At 37.7% G+C, this 19,147-nt stretch overlaps 1 protein-coding gene across 1 annotated transcript in view; it reads right to left on the reverse strand.

Annotated features, from left to right (window-relative positions):
* Pth2r (parathyroid hormone 2 receptor) overlaps positions 1–19,147 on the reverse strand; it is a 63,824-nt gene that overhangs the window by 19,676 nt on the left and 25,001 nt on the right. Inside the window, exons 7-8 of the mRNA XM_076866830.2 lie at positions 17,828–17,888; positions 9,162–9,225 (exon numbers count right to left, since the gene is read on the reverse strand). Of these exons, the coding sequence (XP_076722945.2) occupies positions 9,162–9,225; positions 17,828–17,888 (125 nt within the window). The remainder of the gene's footprint in view (positions 1–9,161; positions 9,226–17,827; positions 17,889–19,147) is intronic.

Genomic DNA, 19,147 nt, shown 5'->3' on the forward strand with positions numbered 1-19,147 from the left:
TCCTTCCTGGACTCTAACTGGGAATCACTAAATACCTCCCTAAAAGTCAATTGCAGTTTAATGTAAAAAAAGATTCTGAGACAGATACTCCTGAAACAAAAAGGCGAGGATGTGGGGAAAAGGGTTCACTTGTACATTGCTGGTGGGACTGCAAATTGGTGCTGCCAATTTGGAAAGCAGTATGGAGATTTCTTGGAAAGCTGGGAATGGAACCACCATTTGACCCAGCTATTCCCCTTCTCGATCTATTCCCTAAAGACCTAAAAAGAGCATACTACAGGGACACTGCTACATCCATGTTCATAGCAGCACAATTCACAATAGCAAGACTGTGGAACCAACCTAGATGCCCTTCATTAGATGAATGGATAAAAAAAAAAAAAAATGTGGCATTTATACACAATGGAGTATTACTCTGCATTAAAAAATGACAAAATCATAGAATTTGCAGGGAAATGGATGGCATTAGAGCAGATTATGCTAAGTGAAGCTAGCCAATCCCTTAAAAACAAATGCCAAATGTCTTCTTTGATATAAGGAGAGTAACTAAGAACAGAGTAGGGGCAAAGAGCATGAGAAGAAGATTAACATTAAACAGGGATGAGAGGTGGGAAGGAAAGGGAGAGAAAAGGGAAATTGTATGGAAATGGAAGGAGACCCTCAGGGGTATACAAAATTACATACAAGAGGAAGTGAGGGGAAAGGGAAAAAATATAAGAGGGAGAAATGAATTACAGTAGAGGGGGTAGAGAGAGAAGAGGGGAGGGGAGGGGGGAGGGGGGATAGTAGAGGATAAGAAAGGCAGCAGAATACAACAGACACTAGTATGGCAACATGTAAATCAATGGTTGTGTAACTGATGTGATTCTGCAATCTGTATACGGGGTAAAAATGGGAGTTCATATCCTACTTGAATCAAAGTGTGAAATATGATATATCAAGAACTATGCAATGTTTTGAACAACCAACAATAAAAATTAATAAAAAAAAAACTGCAGAGAGTAATCTGTATTTTGTCACACTAGCTGTGTGACCTTTATCTGCTTGGGTTATAGTTTACTTCTCTAGAAAATGAAAAGGATGCCTAAAACAGAAGTTCTGTGATTTTACTTGCATTGTGCTCTTGTTTCATCTCTTCTCTGTTCCCAGTTCCCTAGGATGTCTACTTTGTACACATATTTTACTTTTTCAACAAGGGTTAATTGAGTGGCCACTATGTGCCTCAAAAATCTTGCTAGACACTAGGAATGTAGAGGTTTAGACATTTAGGGGGAAACATGGTTTCTATTCTGTCAGGCTTTTGTTTTATTTTATTTGTTTGGTTTTTTTGTTTTGTTTTTGTTTGTTTGTTTGTTTTCTGTGACTAAAATACCCAACAAGAACAACCTAGAGAACGAGGTTTACTTAGGGACCACGGTTTGGGGGGCCTCTGTCCATAGATGGCCAACTCCATTATTCTAGGTCCAAAGCGAGGCAGCACATTATGGCAGAGGGCATGGTGGAGGAGTGCTGCTCCTTCATGGCACCAGGAAGGAGAGGGGGGTGGGAGGGGTAAGGGAAAATGGAAGATGAAACCTTCCAGCGGCTCCTCTCCTCCAGTTACCACCCTGTTAGTCCAGTCAAATGAGGATGGATTGATCAAGTTACAGCTCTCAAAATCCAATAATCTCATTTCCAAACATTCCTGCATGAACACAGGAGCTCTGAGGAGGACACCTCATCCAAACCATAACATATTCATATAAACCTTGCAGTTTAGTGGATAAGATGGATATCGACAGACAATCAGAAATGCTATATACACAGTGATAACGTCAAGAAGGACAAAAACTACACTGTGCTCTGAAAATCCAAAAAGGTGACCTCTTTTAGACTGAGGAGCATCAAAGAGGCCACAAGGAAGAGATGGCATTCAAAGCAAGAAAGAGAAGGAAGCACACCCCAGCCTTCCAGAGTGACTATAAGACAAGTGGAACAGCCCTGAGTTGGCAGAGGTGGATCAGTTCAAGGAACTGGCAGGAGAACAATTCACTGGGGCAGTGTGTATAGGGATGTGAGCAGGAGTGATGGGCAGGGGTTTGCTGCATTATCAGGACGCTTTTAGGAGTGCATGGAGCTCAGTAGTGGGGACACCGATCCTGAAGTTAGGATCCCAGCCTCACCATTATTAGCTACATGGCCTTCATCAGTTTCCTTATTTAGAGTTGTTTGGGAATTAGGTAAATCAATATAAATAAAAGATGCTTAAAACAGTACCTAGCACAGGGTGAGCAGTATCTTGCATTGGCTGTAATTTATGATCTCTATCCTTTCTGGCTTCACAACACAGAGGAACCAAGAGCAAGGAGGACCACACTGTGGACATTGAGCTCTTCTTCACACACTGGCTGTACAGTAAACTATGGATTATGGGCTTCACGATTCTAAACTCCCTTAAAGGTCTGAAATCCCAAGAGAAAATAGATATGAAAATTTCCCTGGAAATCACTGCAAAACAATTTCACATTCAAATTAGCCCAGAGACTTCAGCTTCTGATTGGGAGAAAGTGTACAAATACAAATCAAAAATCAGAAGTTTCACTCTCCCTGTTGGAAGCAGATATTTCCCTCCTTTTCTTTTTCTCAGAGTATCTCTCTGATTTGTAGATTAGATAGGCTTTTTGTCAGCCTTATGACTCAGGAATATCTTTCTCAAAAACCTGGAACCACCTCCTTAAAATATGAATTTTAAGGGAGATATCACCACCTCCTGGCTTTGGGGGGACAGTAGGAGCCAACTTCTACAGTGACCTATCTTCAAATTGCAAAATTACCTCTTGCCACAAAGAGGTGACAAATTTATTTTTCCTCCACATAAAGACAATTAGCCCACAGGTAATTATCACAATTACCAGGTAGTTAGTATGAATCATGTGTAACAAATGGTGTTGTCATGTCCTCTTACTTGAGAACTAGTTACCCATTCCTCTTGAAAGCAAGTATACAAAGGGTTGTTTTTACTTGACTTAAGAAGGGAATATGATTTCTTTATCTGTGCAATCTTGACAGATTGCCTGTGATGCACATTTCATTCTGGTTTAATCATTTTTAATACTAAAAGCATTTTCTTTCTCTACTACCTTTGTAGAAAGGATTTCAGGGATTTGGGAAGATTTTGGTTTTAATTACATTTCCCCAATAGTAGAAAACTAGAAGAAGCCTTGCTCCCACCCTTATACAAAGAAATGTTAGATAATCTGCAATACAAACAACAACAACAACAACAAAATTAAACTTTTTAAAAAAATTCATCAGAAAGCCAAGTTGCAGGAAAACGAATTGACCTGAAATCCAAGACAGGTACCATTAAGAAGATATGGAGGATGAATGCTTGCTTCCCTAGGGAAGATGTTAAAAGCTGCCAAAACACTCAAAAAATTTCATAAACAACAAACTATCCAAAAGGAAACTAAGAAAACAATCCAATTTAAAACAATAGCAAAGGAAATATGATCCTTAGGAATCAAATTAACCAAAGAGGTAAAATACTTATGAACTAAAAATTATAAATATTGATGAAGGGAATTAAAGAAGACATAGATAAATGAGACTACGCCCTATATTTATGGGTTGGATGAATGAATTTGTCCATACGGCCCCAAAAGATTTATAGATGTGGTGCAATCCCTATCAAAATCCTAATTACATTCTTAAGAGTAGGAAAAAACAATTCAAAAATTCACTTGAAACCACAAAAGGCCCTGAATAGCCAAAGCAATCTTAAGCAAGACCAAAGCTGGCAGCACCACATTACCTGACTCCAAATATATTACAAAGCTATAGAGACCAAAACAATATGGTACTGACATAAACACAGACACATAGACCAATGGAACAGAATAGAGAGCCCAGAAGTCAACTCACACATCCATATTCAACTAAAAGGAACCAAGAACACACATGGGAAAGTACAGTCCCTTCAATAAAGAGTTCTAGGGATGCTGGAGATAGTAGATGTCACACAGGGAAGAGTAAAATTGAACCTTTAACTCACAACAAGTACAACACTGACTCAAAATAGACTTCAATGTAAGACCTGGTACTATAAACAACTAGAAGAAAACACAGTGGAAATGCTTCCTGATATTATGACATTGGTCTGGGAAATGATTTTTTTTTTTACTTAAGATCAAAACATACACACACACATACACACACACTCACACACACACTCACAGGCAACAAAATAAAAAATGAATAAGAGGAATCCTAATAAGGGGAGTCTGGCCAAGAGTCCAGGCTCAAAACTCCTGGCATATTTGGCTTCACTCCCAAGAAAGACCAGACTGCAGTGTGGAGCACTAAGGATCGATTTCTGAGCATATACAAAAATTGGTGTCTAGATCAGTCCTGCACCAGAGTTACACAGCTTTCCATCTCCACGCAGACCCAGAGAAAACAGACCCAGGGTGCCAGGCAGGCTCAGCACAGCGGTGTCTGCCTGGTTTGCCAGCAAGTCACTGGGAAGACCATGGGATGGTTTCTTTTTAATCAAATATTTATTAGATTCATCAACAAGACCTCACCTAGGAAGCAAGAAAGTGAAAGTGAAAATAAGATCATGGCGTTACACTTTTCTCACCTCATGTTTTTTTGAACAGGAGAATCATGGAATGATTTACCTGAAAAGTTTCAAAATTAAGAGTTTAATGACTTTTTCAAAATCTAAAAATCTATTTGGTTTCACAAGAAAACTTTCCAGTTGCAAAAACAGATAATACTAAAAATCTTAATAACAACGGTAAAAAAAATAACCTTTAATCCTATAAGAGATAAGTACACTATTTTTAACAAATGTCTTAATGGTCTTATAAATAATAGTCAAAGAAATGTCATGCTAGCCCTCATGGATAAGGAAGAGAGGACATTTTCAATCAGAAGGACAGATGGCCAGAAGAGTCTCATGGTGTCATCATGACTGTGGAGTCAGGAAGCCAGATGTTCCTGGGAGACCTGTCAAGGCTAAGAGACACTTACAGCTATATACAAAGCACAAATAGGAGCATTATTATTGTCCAGAAAGTGACATTATTTCTATTACTTCATTTTTATGATAACAGGGTGAAGAGAGTCTGCCTGGGCTGTGAGCAAGTGATTAACACATAACAAATAAAAATGGTGGTACTTAAAGTGCTCACAGTGCTACATATGCCAGTCACTGTTCTAAGGCTGTCCAATTATTCTCTCACCTCACCTGCACTATTATCCCTATTTTACAAATTGCAAAGTGGACCCTGAGTTTGAATAACTTGGCCAAGACCAGCCTGCACAACCATTTCCAGCTTGTACACCCTACAAAAGGGCAGCCCTGGGACTCTAAACAAAGGCAGCCCGGCCCAGAGACTGTGCTCTTAACTACTGTGACACTCATCAGTCAGATGGAGAGAAGGCCTGTCTGGGGAGGTTACCTTGAAGCTGGGACCTGAAGGGAGGAAGGACAGCAGGCAGGTGACAAGTAGGAGGAACAGCGTACCAGGCAGACAGCATAGCCCAGACAAAGGCCCCGAGGTGAGGAACAGTGCAGCAGGTTGACAGAAGTTACAGGGGAGCATTGTATGGAGCTGAGGCAGCACGAACAGATGGTGACATGACAGGGGGTGAGGGGAGGCACAAGGGACTGGGTCCTGGAAATGAGGAAAATAAAGTCCAAGTGTAAAAGCAAAGCACTCAGAACTCCAAACCCCAGTTCTTGGTCTTCTTTGCCTCCCAGCTCTCAGATCCCTGTCCTGACAATTCACGGCCACTAGGTAGGTGGTTAAACTACCCACACCCAGCAGGCACCCTTTATTGCCTGACTACCCACCACTGGTCTCCACCAAGTTCTGGTACTTTCTGAATGAGAAATCTAATCCCTTTTTTTTCATTTATTTTATTTTTTTATTTTAATATTTATCCATTCATTCATTCATTTGCAGAAGTAGGGTTGGAACCCAGCGCCTCCACAGGTCTCAGTTCTTTAGTGAGGTGTATGAGCCCCTTCAGAGACTGGCCCCTGCTCTCAATGCAGCCTCATCTCCTGACACTTCCTTCCACACAGCCTTAGGTCAGACCCACCAAAAATCTTTTATGACTTCTCCTGATCAAAAAAAAAAATTAATTAGCAAATCTGCCCTATGAATCACTACTTTCTTTGCTCATGATTTTGTGTTCACTACTAATGCCCACTTTCTTCCCAAGTAGATGCTAAGTGACCTTATTCTTTCTCAATGCCATTCTTGCTTATAAAGCCCTTTGGAATTCCTAGTAAACACATCAGTGCCCTTGGAATCCAGGTTTAAAAACAGTCCCACTTGGGGTCCTTGCATGTCCTCTAATTACTGGCTCTCTGGGACTTCTGTGCATGCTCTGAGCCATTAACCTGGCAGTCTCACTCCCTGGCATATCATCACCCACAGGAGTCTTCCATGTCCTTCTTCCCAAAGGCCAAATCTGCCTCAGGAGCTCTCTGTTCATCAGGTTTATCTTCTTGTCTCTCGAGATGTTTCCCTGACTTTATTGCTAACGCCACCTTAGTGCTTCTCTTTGTAATTCTATTGTTTATTTCCCTCAGGATTCCACTTGCCTTTTTAATTTTTCTTTCATAACTCAACCTCTTCTAACTTGTTGGTAAAACCAAGTGAGATATTGATTTCAAGCCCAATTTTTGACATTTTATGAGACATTTCAGATACATTAGCAGACTGTGTGTAAATTAAAAATCTTCAAGGGAATTCTTACATCCCTGAATTATAATAAAGAGAAGAAAAGGTAACTCTAGGTAAACAGAAAGGTGCCCCTGTGATTGTTGATTAAACGGACTTTGTAATACTGGAATGTATTTTAGAATTCCTGCCTTAGAGCTGTTATAACTTTAGTTCAAGGTGAAAACGGACGTCCACTTAAGTTTTCTTCAAACATACCGAGTATACCACCACATCTGGTTCCCTTCACCAATGGTGAAGCTTTTAGCACTCTTGGATCACCTAACTTCATGACAATTTAGAAACCTCAGCAAATAAACTTTTCATTCATGTTGATGATGTGAGTCACTTATATTTATAAACACAGCTTTGGATAAACATCAATTGTTACAGTGGAAAACGTCCTGTGATTGACTTTTCTTCACTGCCTTTGCTTTATTTCCTAATAATGTTGTAAGGATACCTTGGATTTTAATAAGTATTTCCTTTTCATCAAATAAAAAAAGCAAAATTAATCATTACATTAGAATGTAGGTAAATTTAAGAGCATTAAATGAGCATCTCTCATTTAGTAGTACCAGTACTGAGCAGTGAAGATACAAATAAATAAATAAATAATAAGATATAAGTTTTCTCCCTAAAAAGGAGAAGCTAGAAAGTAAGAAAATGAAAGTCATGGAAATATGGATAAGAAAGAGTTCTGGGGGATGAAAGGGAAATCGAAGTGGTAAACACCAGACCCTACTTTATAAAGTTAAATTTTCAAATTTAGTGATGTTCTCTCTGGAATACAGTTGTAGTTCCGGGATGGCTTATCACTAGATTAGCATAATAGCATGTCATTACATTAAAAATTAAAATGAAGAGAGTTGATAATTTTAAGTCCTTCTTTTGTCCCTAATCCATTTTTTAACTTCTCCTTACACAGAATTGGGTCTAATTTGGCAACAGGATATTTAGCAAAGATACAAACTGGTTTCTCCAAAAATGTTCTATATTTTATTTCTACTTCTAAATATTATATCAATGGGTCTGTAAATACAGATTCTTTTGGTTTCCTTTATTTTTCTTTTAGCATATTTCCTGTGAGGCAAATAAGTTTTTAACTAATTCCCTGGATGATCCTACAAAACCTCAGCCATATTAATCACTACCCATCTTGGTTCCACCTGCAACATGCTGACAAACTGGGTGACACTTTGTCCAAAAGAAAAGAAAATAAGAAAAATAAGAAAGTGAAGAATGAGGACCTCACACACACACACATACCCCCCAAAAATTCAGTGAATAACCAGATTGTTAAATTATTTTTTAATGACTAAACTTTTAGGACTGGAACAAAAGTCCTGTTTTTAAGAGGCTCATAATCCTGCATTACATACATGAACATCAGGAAACCACATGACAGTGTAACTTCTTCATCAAACCACAGTGAAACTGATGCTATAAAGTCTCAAGGAAGGTCAAGAGCAAACGTTTTGGTGAGTTTGTTGGATGCAAAAATTGTGCAGTTTTTGTTTTCTTTAGTAACATAGATGCAATAGACAGCAGAAATATTATAAGTATATAAGGTCCTGTGTAAGATGCATTGGTAACTCTAATCTTTTTCCCTATTACCTACTAGCAGGATTCTTCAGGATATTTCTTAGTATAAAATCCACTTAACTCACTGGGCATGATAAGGCATTCTATAATCTCAGCAGCTCAAGAGGCTAAGGCAAGAGAATCACAAGTTCAAAGTCAGCCTAAGCAACTTAGCAAGGCCCTAAGCAACTCTGCAAGACCCTGTCTCGAAATAAAAAGTAGAAAAGGGCTGGTGATGTAGCTCAATGGTTAAGCACCCCTGGGTTTATTACTGATGCCAAAATAAATAAATAAATAAAACCTCCCAAATCCACTGAACTCCTTGGGAAAAATACATCAAATAAAAGTTTTAGGTTCCTAGCACATGTGAAGGCAAGAGTGTGATCCTCAGCAGAAAAAAATAAAATACAAGCTTTAGGTAATGCTTTATAATGGATCATATTATTGTCCTCTCCCAGGAATTTCTCTGGTCTCCTGCTATTCCAACTTTCTTTCTCCATCATTCCAAATCATTACTAGGTCATCAGAAAACTTGAAGTGGAGATATAATAGCTAAAAAGGGGGGAAAGAGAATTACAATCTTCTGAAAAAAATATATATATTCATAAATATTTTGAAGTCTTGGAACTGTTCCCAAATGCTACCTGATTAAAAGGACTCATGATTTCTGTATGGGCCTCAATGTTATCCATAAATCAGGGTCAGATCCCCAACCCAACTCTTCCAAAAGCTATTGTTATACATGAGAGAGTTTCCCAAACCTATTATAGATTATCAGGACAGACAAACTTTCTCTGGGTTTTAGCATCAGTTTAATTATTCACCTTTAAAAAAAATTATACAAGCTTTTCAACTTACCCCAATAGCTGCTAAGATTGGAGCTTGATAAATCCACCTGTCTCCTGCACTAAGTTCCCAGCACCTGAAATATGAAAAGGGATTTTCATGAATAAATTTGGCAAAGCATAAGGTAATGAAAATTAAGTAACATTTCAGTTTTACCAAAATCTCTAGCCCTAAGCTTCTGATTAAGGAGACAAAGAGATGAAAAAAAATCTTGAAACATCCAAACTAGTCAAAGAACGTGTAACAGTCCTGATTTCATGCTTTAAATTGCCCTTATATAAGCAGGGTATTCTAAATATTAACATATTACTTTCATAGTGACCAGAGTCAAAACCTTGTTTGTAGAGCCACATCAAGTACAGTCTTCTAAATGTGGTACAATTTATACTTTGCTTTTACTACCATTGAAATGAGATATAATATTATATCTTGTTGAGAAATTTTTCATTCTATCAGACATGATTTATTTTGTGAGTTCATAAATTGTAGGACACTGACAAGAAAGCAAATCATTCTTATCCAGGAAAATGCAACAAAAAGCTGAATGCTGACTATTCTTGCCATAGAAATAAAAATTAGCTTGTTCAGTGAAATGGAATTGATGAGTTTTTGTATTTATTTGTAAATTTTCGGCATTTGTTTTCCTGAATATGAACATGTTGTTCTTTGATTTCTCTTTTGAACCAATTATGACATCTTATGAGCTCCTTCATTTAATGAGGATTTTAAAAAGCTTTCACAATGTTTACTTTATTTTGTATATCATCCATAATTTTTATATTGAATTTTTTAAAAATTGTTTTAGCAGCACTTAATAAAATACCACATAATTTATCTATTTCTTATACTTACTTTATGATTCCTAACTAAAATTTAAGTTTCTATACGGGTAGGCATTGTTACTGCTTTTGTGTAGTGAGGTATTACAGGTGCCTAGAAAAGTACATAATAGGTAGATAATCAACAAATATTCATCAGCTTGCAATGACATAAATGAAATCTAAGGTAAGTGTGTCTCAATCTCACCCAATCTAAATTGAACTGAAGGAAGGTCTTACACACTGGAATGAAGAGCACAGAGTGGTTTTAATTTAAAAAAAAAAAAATCTAGCTCCACTTAATACTCTAATGTATCAATTTAAACAGTTTTTTTTTAATTAAAAACACATAAATAACACCTTTCTATTTATTTCTCCTTGGAGAAAACACAGCAGTGACTGTACTAACAGTAAATAATATCAAGAAATTCTGGTGATATAATGATAATTTTTTAAATTCTGGATGATAACCTCATCAATAAGTTACATTTTATTTGTGAACAAGTTATGAATAATAAACTTTTCAACTATGTCTTAAAGGAATATTCTTCCATACACACCTAACAATTTCTTAAAGTTTAATTTAATATGTTCTCATTTCAAAAATCAAAATATGCAAAAAGGCAGACATTGAGATGTCTCAGTCTCTCGTGTGGCTGTCTACCTATGTCATTTCCTCTTATAGACAACATCTTTTACTGCCTTATTGAATGTGCTTCTAGTGTTTCTGACAAGAAGGCAAATCACTCTTATCCAGGAAAATGCAACAAAAAGCTAAATGCTGACTATTCTTGCCATAGAAATAAAAATTAGTTTGTTCAGTGAAATGGAATTGATGAGTTTTTGTATTTATGAACACATGAATATGAAACAAATACAGAAACTATATGAATATAAAACAAATACAGAAGTTACATTCTTATTTTCCACTATTGCTGTAGTTTGGATCTTGGCTATCTCCCAAAGGCCCATGTCTTAAAAGGTTGTCCCAGGAGGCAGGGCCAAATGGAAGGAAGTTAGGTTATTAGGGGCATGTCCTTTATGAACTATTAGGACCCAAATCCCTTATCTCTATCTCTCTCTCTCTCTCTCTCTCTCTATCTATCTATCTATCTATCTATCTTTGCTTCCCAGGCTCCAAGATGAGCAGCCTCCTCTCCACATGCTCTCACCATGGTATACTGTGCCACCAGAGGCCTAAACTAACAGGGCTGAGCAACCACAACTGAAACCTCTGAAAACACGAGTCAAAATAAACTCCTCCTCTTTTAAAGTTGATTATTTCAGGTATTTTGCTATAGTAACTGAAAGCTAGCACACCTATATATAAATTTCTATATCAGTGCCAAGAGAGAGCAGTCATACAGCACACTTGTCAGACAAGTCATATATTCCATTGCAAGAATGCACCATAGAAATCAATGAGACCCCACCCCAAAGTGTAATTCTGGTTCACTCCAGTGGAAATCTGCAAAGTGGATGAACTTAAAGTTTGAATGACATGGAAACCTGAGGCACAGAAATTTCACATCATTGAACATTTCCTTCCATTTGTACAGACATCTATTTTTCATATTACTCAACCAGATCAAAAAGACAAAAGATATTATTACTGACTTGTGCAAAACATGTATCATACTACCCTAAAAAGCTTTTTTTCTGTAAGGAAAGTGGCAAATGTACTGTCTGAATAATAAAGTAAACACTGATTTACTAGCTACAAGGCTTTTGGATGCCATACATTTCTTGACATTTGATAATAACTTCATAGTTCTTTCTTCACTTGGATGACACTTCAGAATGATGCCTCCGAACACAATGAGATTCAATTTTACAATTCTAGTTCTTAAAAAATACTTATATTTAGAAAGTCAAAATCAGCTACCTTGAAAACCTTGATTTTGATGGTTTTCAGTGTCAACGTTTCAAATTTACCCTTTGATATAACATAGGCAACTGAGATTTTATACCTTTTAAAGAAACTGCTACAAATATTTGTTTTTAATTAGTTTTTCAGTGCCCTACTTCACACTATGTTCGTTCACATAAATCTCTGTTCAGAGTTTTTAAAATACACTTTAGCTGGAAAATGCCATTCTGAAGCATGGGGGTACGAAGCACAAATGTATGACTAGAAAAAAGAATTTTCTACATCAGGGTTGGAAATAGATGCACGATTCTGCCAGAGGAACCCAGTGAATTGACTTACTTGAATACTGCATTCTTTCCACAACTGATAATCAGTAAGAGTAGAGAAGGCAAGAGGGGTCCAGCACCCCAAACTGGATATCCATATGTAGAAGAATGAAACTAGCTCCCTATCTCTTACCTTGAATGAAAACCAATTTACAGTGTATCAAACACCTAGGAAGTAGACCATACACAGTGAAACCGCTAGAAGAAAACACAGGTGCAACACTCCAATATATTGGCACACATACTGACTTCCTTAATTAATAAGACTTCAAAAGCTCAAGAAATAAATCCAAGAATCAACAAGTGGGATGGCATCAAATTGAAAAGCTTCAGTACAGCAAAGAAAATAAGAGCATGGATCACATTTGATTGGCAGTGTATTTTTCTGCCATATAAGACATGTACATAAGAAAGGAGAAAGGCTATTTGGCATCTTCATCTACTCCTCATATTTTAAAAAATAATAAATCTTAAATTTATAGGCGAAAATTAAATTTAAAACAGCCTTTTCCAGAGGGGTAGGGGTATAGCTCCATTGGTAGAGTGCTTGCCTTGCATGCACAAGGCCCTGGGTTCAATCTCCAACACCACCAAAACAAACAAACAAACAAACAGCCTCTAGCTAAGGACATTGAAAAAAAGAGGTGGTTTACTTGTGTGGCATGCATGAACTCTTCTCAGGTTCAAGGCTTATTCAATATATCCCTCTTTTCAGTGATACTTTGTGTGAAGAATTTCCCAACCTAATGTATAGGACACCGGACTCAAGCATACTTATTGACTTGTTGTTGCTCTAAACTACTTGCTCACCTTTTGGTTTTTATCTAATTTGAAAATAAAATTGACTATTATATTTTACCTTGAGTATTTTTTTTAGCTCAGACAAAGCTTAACTATTTGTTTTCTTTTTTTATTCCTCTAAATGAAACAAATCAACTCTCAGTTCAAAAGACAAAAAAGTGGTAGAATTTGTAAAGAAAAGTTGGAATGGAAGAAATTCTTTGCCACTAGAGGATTAATATCCAGAATGTATGAAGAATTCAAAAAACTTAACATCAAAACACAGACAGACACATACACACACACACACACACACACACACACACACACACACACCGGATGCAGTGGCACACACCTGTAATCCCAGCAGATCTGGAGGCTGAGGAAGGAGGATTGTGAATTCAAAGCCAGCCTTAGCAACTTAGCAAAGCACTAAGCAACTCAGTGAGATCCTGTCTCTAAATAAAAAACACTAAAAAATGTGGAGCTGGGGAAGTGGCTCAGAGGTTAAGTGCCCCTGGGTTAAATCCCTGGTTAAAAAAAAAGAAAAGAAGGAAGGAAAGAAGAAAAAGGAAGGAAGGAAGGAGGGAGGGAGGGAGGGAAGAACAGCCTTACAACTCACTCGCTCAATAAATGACAAAAGGTCTAAATTGACATTTCTCAAAAGAAGAAATACAAATTTACAATAAATATATGTTGAAAAAATGTTCAACATCCTCAGCAATCAGGAAGATGCAAATCAAAACTACACTGAGATTTCATCTCACCCCAGTTGGAATGACAATCACCACAAGAATACAAATGATTCCTGACAAGGATGTGGGGAAAGTACACTTAACATTGTTGGTGGGACTACAAATTAATACAACCACTTTGGAAAGTAGTATGGAGATTCCTCAAAAGACTAGAAGTGGGACCATCTTACAGTCCAGCTATCCTACTCCTTGAAATCTATCCAAAAGAACTAAAATCAACATAGTATAATGATACACGCATACCAATGTTTATAGCAGCACAATTCACAATAGGCAAGTTAAAGAACCAGTCTAGGTGTCCATCAACAGACAATGGATAAAGAAAATGTAGTATAGAAACACAATGAAATTTTACTCAGTCGTGAAGAAGAATGAAATAATGTTATTTGCTGGTAAATGGATGGAACTGGAGAACATCAAGGACACTAAGTGAAATAAACCAGACTCAGAAAGTCAAGGGTCAAATGTTTTCTCTCATATGTTAAGCTAGAGAGAAAGAAAGGAAAAATGGAAACTTGAAAATAGAAAGGCTAGCATTAGAATAGAGGTAGGGATCAAGGGTGAGGAAAGAAGGGAAGAACAAGAGAATATTTGGGACAGAACTGGAGAAAACTAGATTATATGCATTTATTAATGTCAAAATGAATCCCACTATTATGAATAACTATAATGCAATAATAAAAACATTTAAAAGAAATAAAAGTTTTATAAAGAGAGGCCCAACCCCAGAGCCTGTGCAGATGTTAGAGTATCTTCTCATCAGAAGCCCCACCTTGAAGCCAGAATTAAAAGAGGCAGCCAGTATAAACAGGGAAATCAGTTCAAATGGATCAAGGAGGCCAATTTGGGTCCAGGAAATTGGAGGCCATCCCTGAGGGATTGACATATTAATGCCTTCAGAGCCCTTCCTCCACCCTAAGATAACCTGCCTCTGCTCCAATCCACTGCTAGGGTAACAGGTCTCAGGAATTGTCCCTCCCCAGAGAGAGTTGTAAAAGTTGTTAGTTAATGTGTCCTGGGCTGTTCCATTTGGCCCTTCCCCCTGTCCATCTGCTTCTCACCTTTTGGACATCCCACACCTGAGCATTTCCTGGGCCTCTATGCAGGAAGGAGAGAGATAAGGGGAAGAGAGCAGGAAACAAAGGAAGCCTAGAACATACAGAAAAGGCAGAACACCCTCACTTCTTGGAATACCAGGATAACAGCTATGACTCCCTTCTCCCTCCTGGGAGAAGTCTGTCACCCCTTTTAACATAAACCCTACTTTATACCCTTGTCTTGGCATGCTACTCTAATGTTATACTTCAACATGTGAGGGAGCAGAACTCGTCACCAGTCATCTTTCCTTCTGAATGGCAAAACAAAAATATGGCAAAGAAGCTCCAGGTGTCCCTATTCATTAGTGTTATTGTCTCCTTTGAAGGAGGCAAGGAGAAGGCAATAAGGCATCTGTATGGTGTTGTTGCTTTCATAAGAAAAAAGAAAGAAAGAAAGAGTGTCAAATTATTCAGTCTAAGTTTATTATCCTGCCTAAACTATTGAATTATCTCAGCCTCCCTCAGCTAAGTCCCACTCTCAACAGCATTTTAGAATGGGAAAAAACTTCTACATATATTCAATAGCATTTCTAGTATCTTTTAGAACTGGGTTCAATCTGCTTATCTCTAAATGGTCACAATGTGGACAAAACCAGAGTTCTAGCTTTGAAAAGCTAAGCCAGAAGAAGTTGAGTCTCAAATGCACAAGTCACGAAGATGAACCCATCCATTCTTTGGAGAGCTGTGAAGTCTGTTCTCTTCAGCTGAGCTTTGAGACGTGCTCTTTATGTAAGTCAAATTTCACCCAAAGAAAACTAAAAAGCTTTCTTTTCTTTTTGAAATCATGAAATAAGTAGTAATATAGTTTATGTGCAAAATAAAATATAAAATGATCCCTTCACTCATTTATCTCAAATGAGAGTACTGTAGAACTCAAGATTTGTTCTGAGTAAGGAAGAAGAAAAGTGAAATATTCTACACAGCAGAGTCACATGATCTAACTTATATTTAACATTCACTTTAATTCACTTGTTTTGAAGAAATATTTAGCATCAGTTATATTTTGCAACAGTTTATGTGCTTAATGAATTGTGATCTCAAAAAAAATAAATTTATATTGCTACTTTTTCAGTAAAGACTTGTGATTTTAATGTTTCAAAATTAATTTGTAACCTTTAAGGAAGAAAATGAGAAAAAAAGAAAGCTAATTATCTAATTCAATATAAAATGAATTGTGAGTATACATGCTTTCCTGTGGTAAAGGCCTAGAATATGTGTTAAATGAACAAATAAGTCAAAATTCTGCTTCAAAACTGGTGGTGAGCTCTGAGAAGGTGTCATGATGTCTCTGGGTCTCATTTTATTTATGCATAAAATTAGTGTTGGACCAGAAAATACCTTGGATCCTACCATCTCTAAAACACAACTACACAGTTTCACATCTCAGAATATGATTACTGTAGCCTCAATAGTACCTACTTACTGACTCAACCCTCCCTCCCTTAAAAATCAAATAACAGATGCTGCGAGTTGTCTTTGAGATCTCTCACATCCCTGTGTAAACATAGCAATAATAATAACAACATAGAAAATATTAATCCAATTTGCCTGTGGTAGACAAATTCAAATAGTATAACGAGGCCAGGTATGCCTGTAATCCCAGCAGCTTGGGAGGCTGAGACAGGAAGATCATGAGTTCAAAGCCAGCCTCAGCAACTTGGTGAGGGCCTAAGCAATTCAGTGAGACCCTGTCTCTAAATAAAATACAAAACAAGGCCGAGGATTTTTGTGGCTCAGTGTTTAAGCACCCCTGAGTTCAATCCCGAGTACCAAAAAGAAAAGTGAAGCCAGTAAGTCCTGGAACTGAGAGAAGCTGCACCTAAGACAGTGGCCAGGAGTGTTCAGATCTTCAGGAGCAGATCATGGCAGGTTCTTTAAAATGCTCAGGTGCTCCCATAATGTGACTTTTTTTTTCCAGTGCATAGCAGATAAAGTAATTTCTGAAGGAAAGAGCTGGCAATCCAAAACAAACACATTGGTTCAAATTAAAGAAAAGCTCCCCAAGAGCTGAAGCTGGAACTGCTATCATGAAATATATACAACACGTACAATCCATGGATGTTAAACTGTATTCTGTTACCAAGGCTTCCACTATTAGAAGAGAACAAATGAGATGGATGAAACCTATAATTTTCATTAAATATAGATAAGTGATTAGTACACAGAGCATTTATGTGTCACCGTCAGGTACTAAGGACGTATGAGACAACAGGGCACTCAACGTTCATGATATTAAACAGACAAGAGACACCAACCATTCCTGGTAGACAGGAAGGACTCAATATTCTTGAGGTCTTAATTTAGCCACTGATGGGTGAAAAACATTCTCATATGTCCTTTGCCCCCCAAATAAAAATAAATCCCAGAGCTGCTCAGAGGTCAACTGGGAAGGAATAGCTATGGCCAGTGTCCTTGGCTTGTGTCTCTGACACCGTAAGTATGGGTCACTGGCCCAGAGCACTTTCTCTCTGGGTGCCCTTGCCACACTCTCATGGCCTTATTTCTGGTCCTCATAACAACCTCAACTGTGAGGAAGGCCGAGGACGCATGAACCTTGCCTCTCCCACACCTCAGGTAGTGGGATCCCTCCACCTGCTCACCCCATATGCTAAGTGTGTCCCCCTTCACCTTCTTTCCCTTTACTTCTCACAGTATGTTTTAACTGACTTCATAAACCATGGAGTTAGCATCTAATCTGATCTGCGACCTGCGGGATGGACAGTTTGTGAGTACTGTATTGGGGACTACCACTGGGTCAAGGCAACTTCCCACAGGACATCCCTAAAGGACAATGGCATGAAGAAGAACAGCCAGAGTGGATTCTAAGCAGAACATCTGAGTCTGGAGGAAACCTGAGGCTCTTTACCTCTTCCTCCTCCTCCTCTTCCTCCTCCTCCTCTTCTTCTTCTTTTTGTTCTTGTTCTTTTTAGTTATACATGACAGTATGACAGTAGAATGTATTTGACATATTATACACACAAGGAGTCTAACTTCCCATTCTTGTGGAACTTTTTTTTTTTTTTTTCACTCACCTGGCATCAGCCAGAGTTGCTCGCACCACAGCCCAGGCCACAACAAATGCCACAGGAAACCCTGTAACCAGAAAAGGATTCAGAGACCACATTTCTCTTAAGATTAAGGATATATTTTTTCACATTCATCACACACAGAAATATACCATTAGCAGTTGAAAAAGAAAAAAAAAGACACAAAAAAATGTTGACATATGAATAAGAAAAGTCCACCTAATTTTCATCTTGTCAATTTGAGAAATGAGTGAAAACAATGACGTTATTTATCCCTGGGAGTCTGAAGATGATGGTTGGTCATGTTTTCATTTGAGAGACTTAGGGCCAAGACACATTTGGAGGGGACTGAAGTTCTTGGGGTCAGAAGGAAGCAGGGTTGAACACTTTGATTTCAGGCACATTGAGAGCCACCTGCTTTTAAGAAGAGATGCAACCAAAGAGACTCATGAGAAGCTGAGATAAATTGCTGTTTTAAAAGCAGTGGAGGGGCTGGGGTCGTGGCTCAGTGGTAGAGAGCTCACCTAGCATATGTGAGGCACTGGGTTTGATCCTCAGCACCACATAAAAATAAATAAATAAAAATAATAGCAGATGGAGTAAAAACAACAACAACAACAACAACAAAAGCAGTGGAATTGGAGAATATGATGCTAAGTGAAATAAGCCAAACTCAGAACCTCAAAGGTCAAATGTTTTCTCTTACATGCAGAAGCTAGAGTAAAATAAAGGAAAGGGGGAGAGAATGATAGGATAACACAAAGAACCAACCCAATGCTAATTAATAGACAAGTGAAAGGAAGTCTAATAGAGTGGAGAGAGGAGAGGGAAAAGAGGAGGGGGGACAGGAAGTAAAATGGGGAGAGAGAAGAGGATACTCATAACCTGAAATCAATTTCTGTGTGTAAGTTTGTCAGGATGAACCCAACTGCTAATTCTTTTTTTAAGTATTAGAACATTCTTTTTATTCTTAAAGTGCAGTGCATGAACACAGCAAGTTATAAAATCAGGAAATCATAACCACTGTGGCCTTTTCCTTTCTTTGACTCCCAAATTGTCTCAAGACAAAGCATTTGCATGCGATAATGGCTCAACAAAGGTGACCTTTTTGATATTTTGATGCTCTAAGCATGTGACATTTGTTCTTCATAAGTGATAACCATCTATGAGCTTGCAATATCAAATCCATTACAATGACTTTGCGTGAGTCCTTTACTCCCTGGTAAAAAATGACCCTTCAGTTCATGCTGTAGCTAATTAAATTCCAACATCACCAAAAAAAAAAAACTTAAACCAAAACTTTTACAAACATGTCAGTAGGGAAAT

Source organism: Callospermophilus lateralis, chromosome 9 (assembly GCF_048772815.1).
Source record: "Callospermophilus lateralis isolate mCalLat2 chromosome 9, mCalLat2.hap1, whole genome shotgun sequence".
NCBI lineage: Eukaryota > Metazoa > Chordata > Mammalia > Rodentia > Sciuridae > Callospermophilus > Callospermophilus lateralis.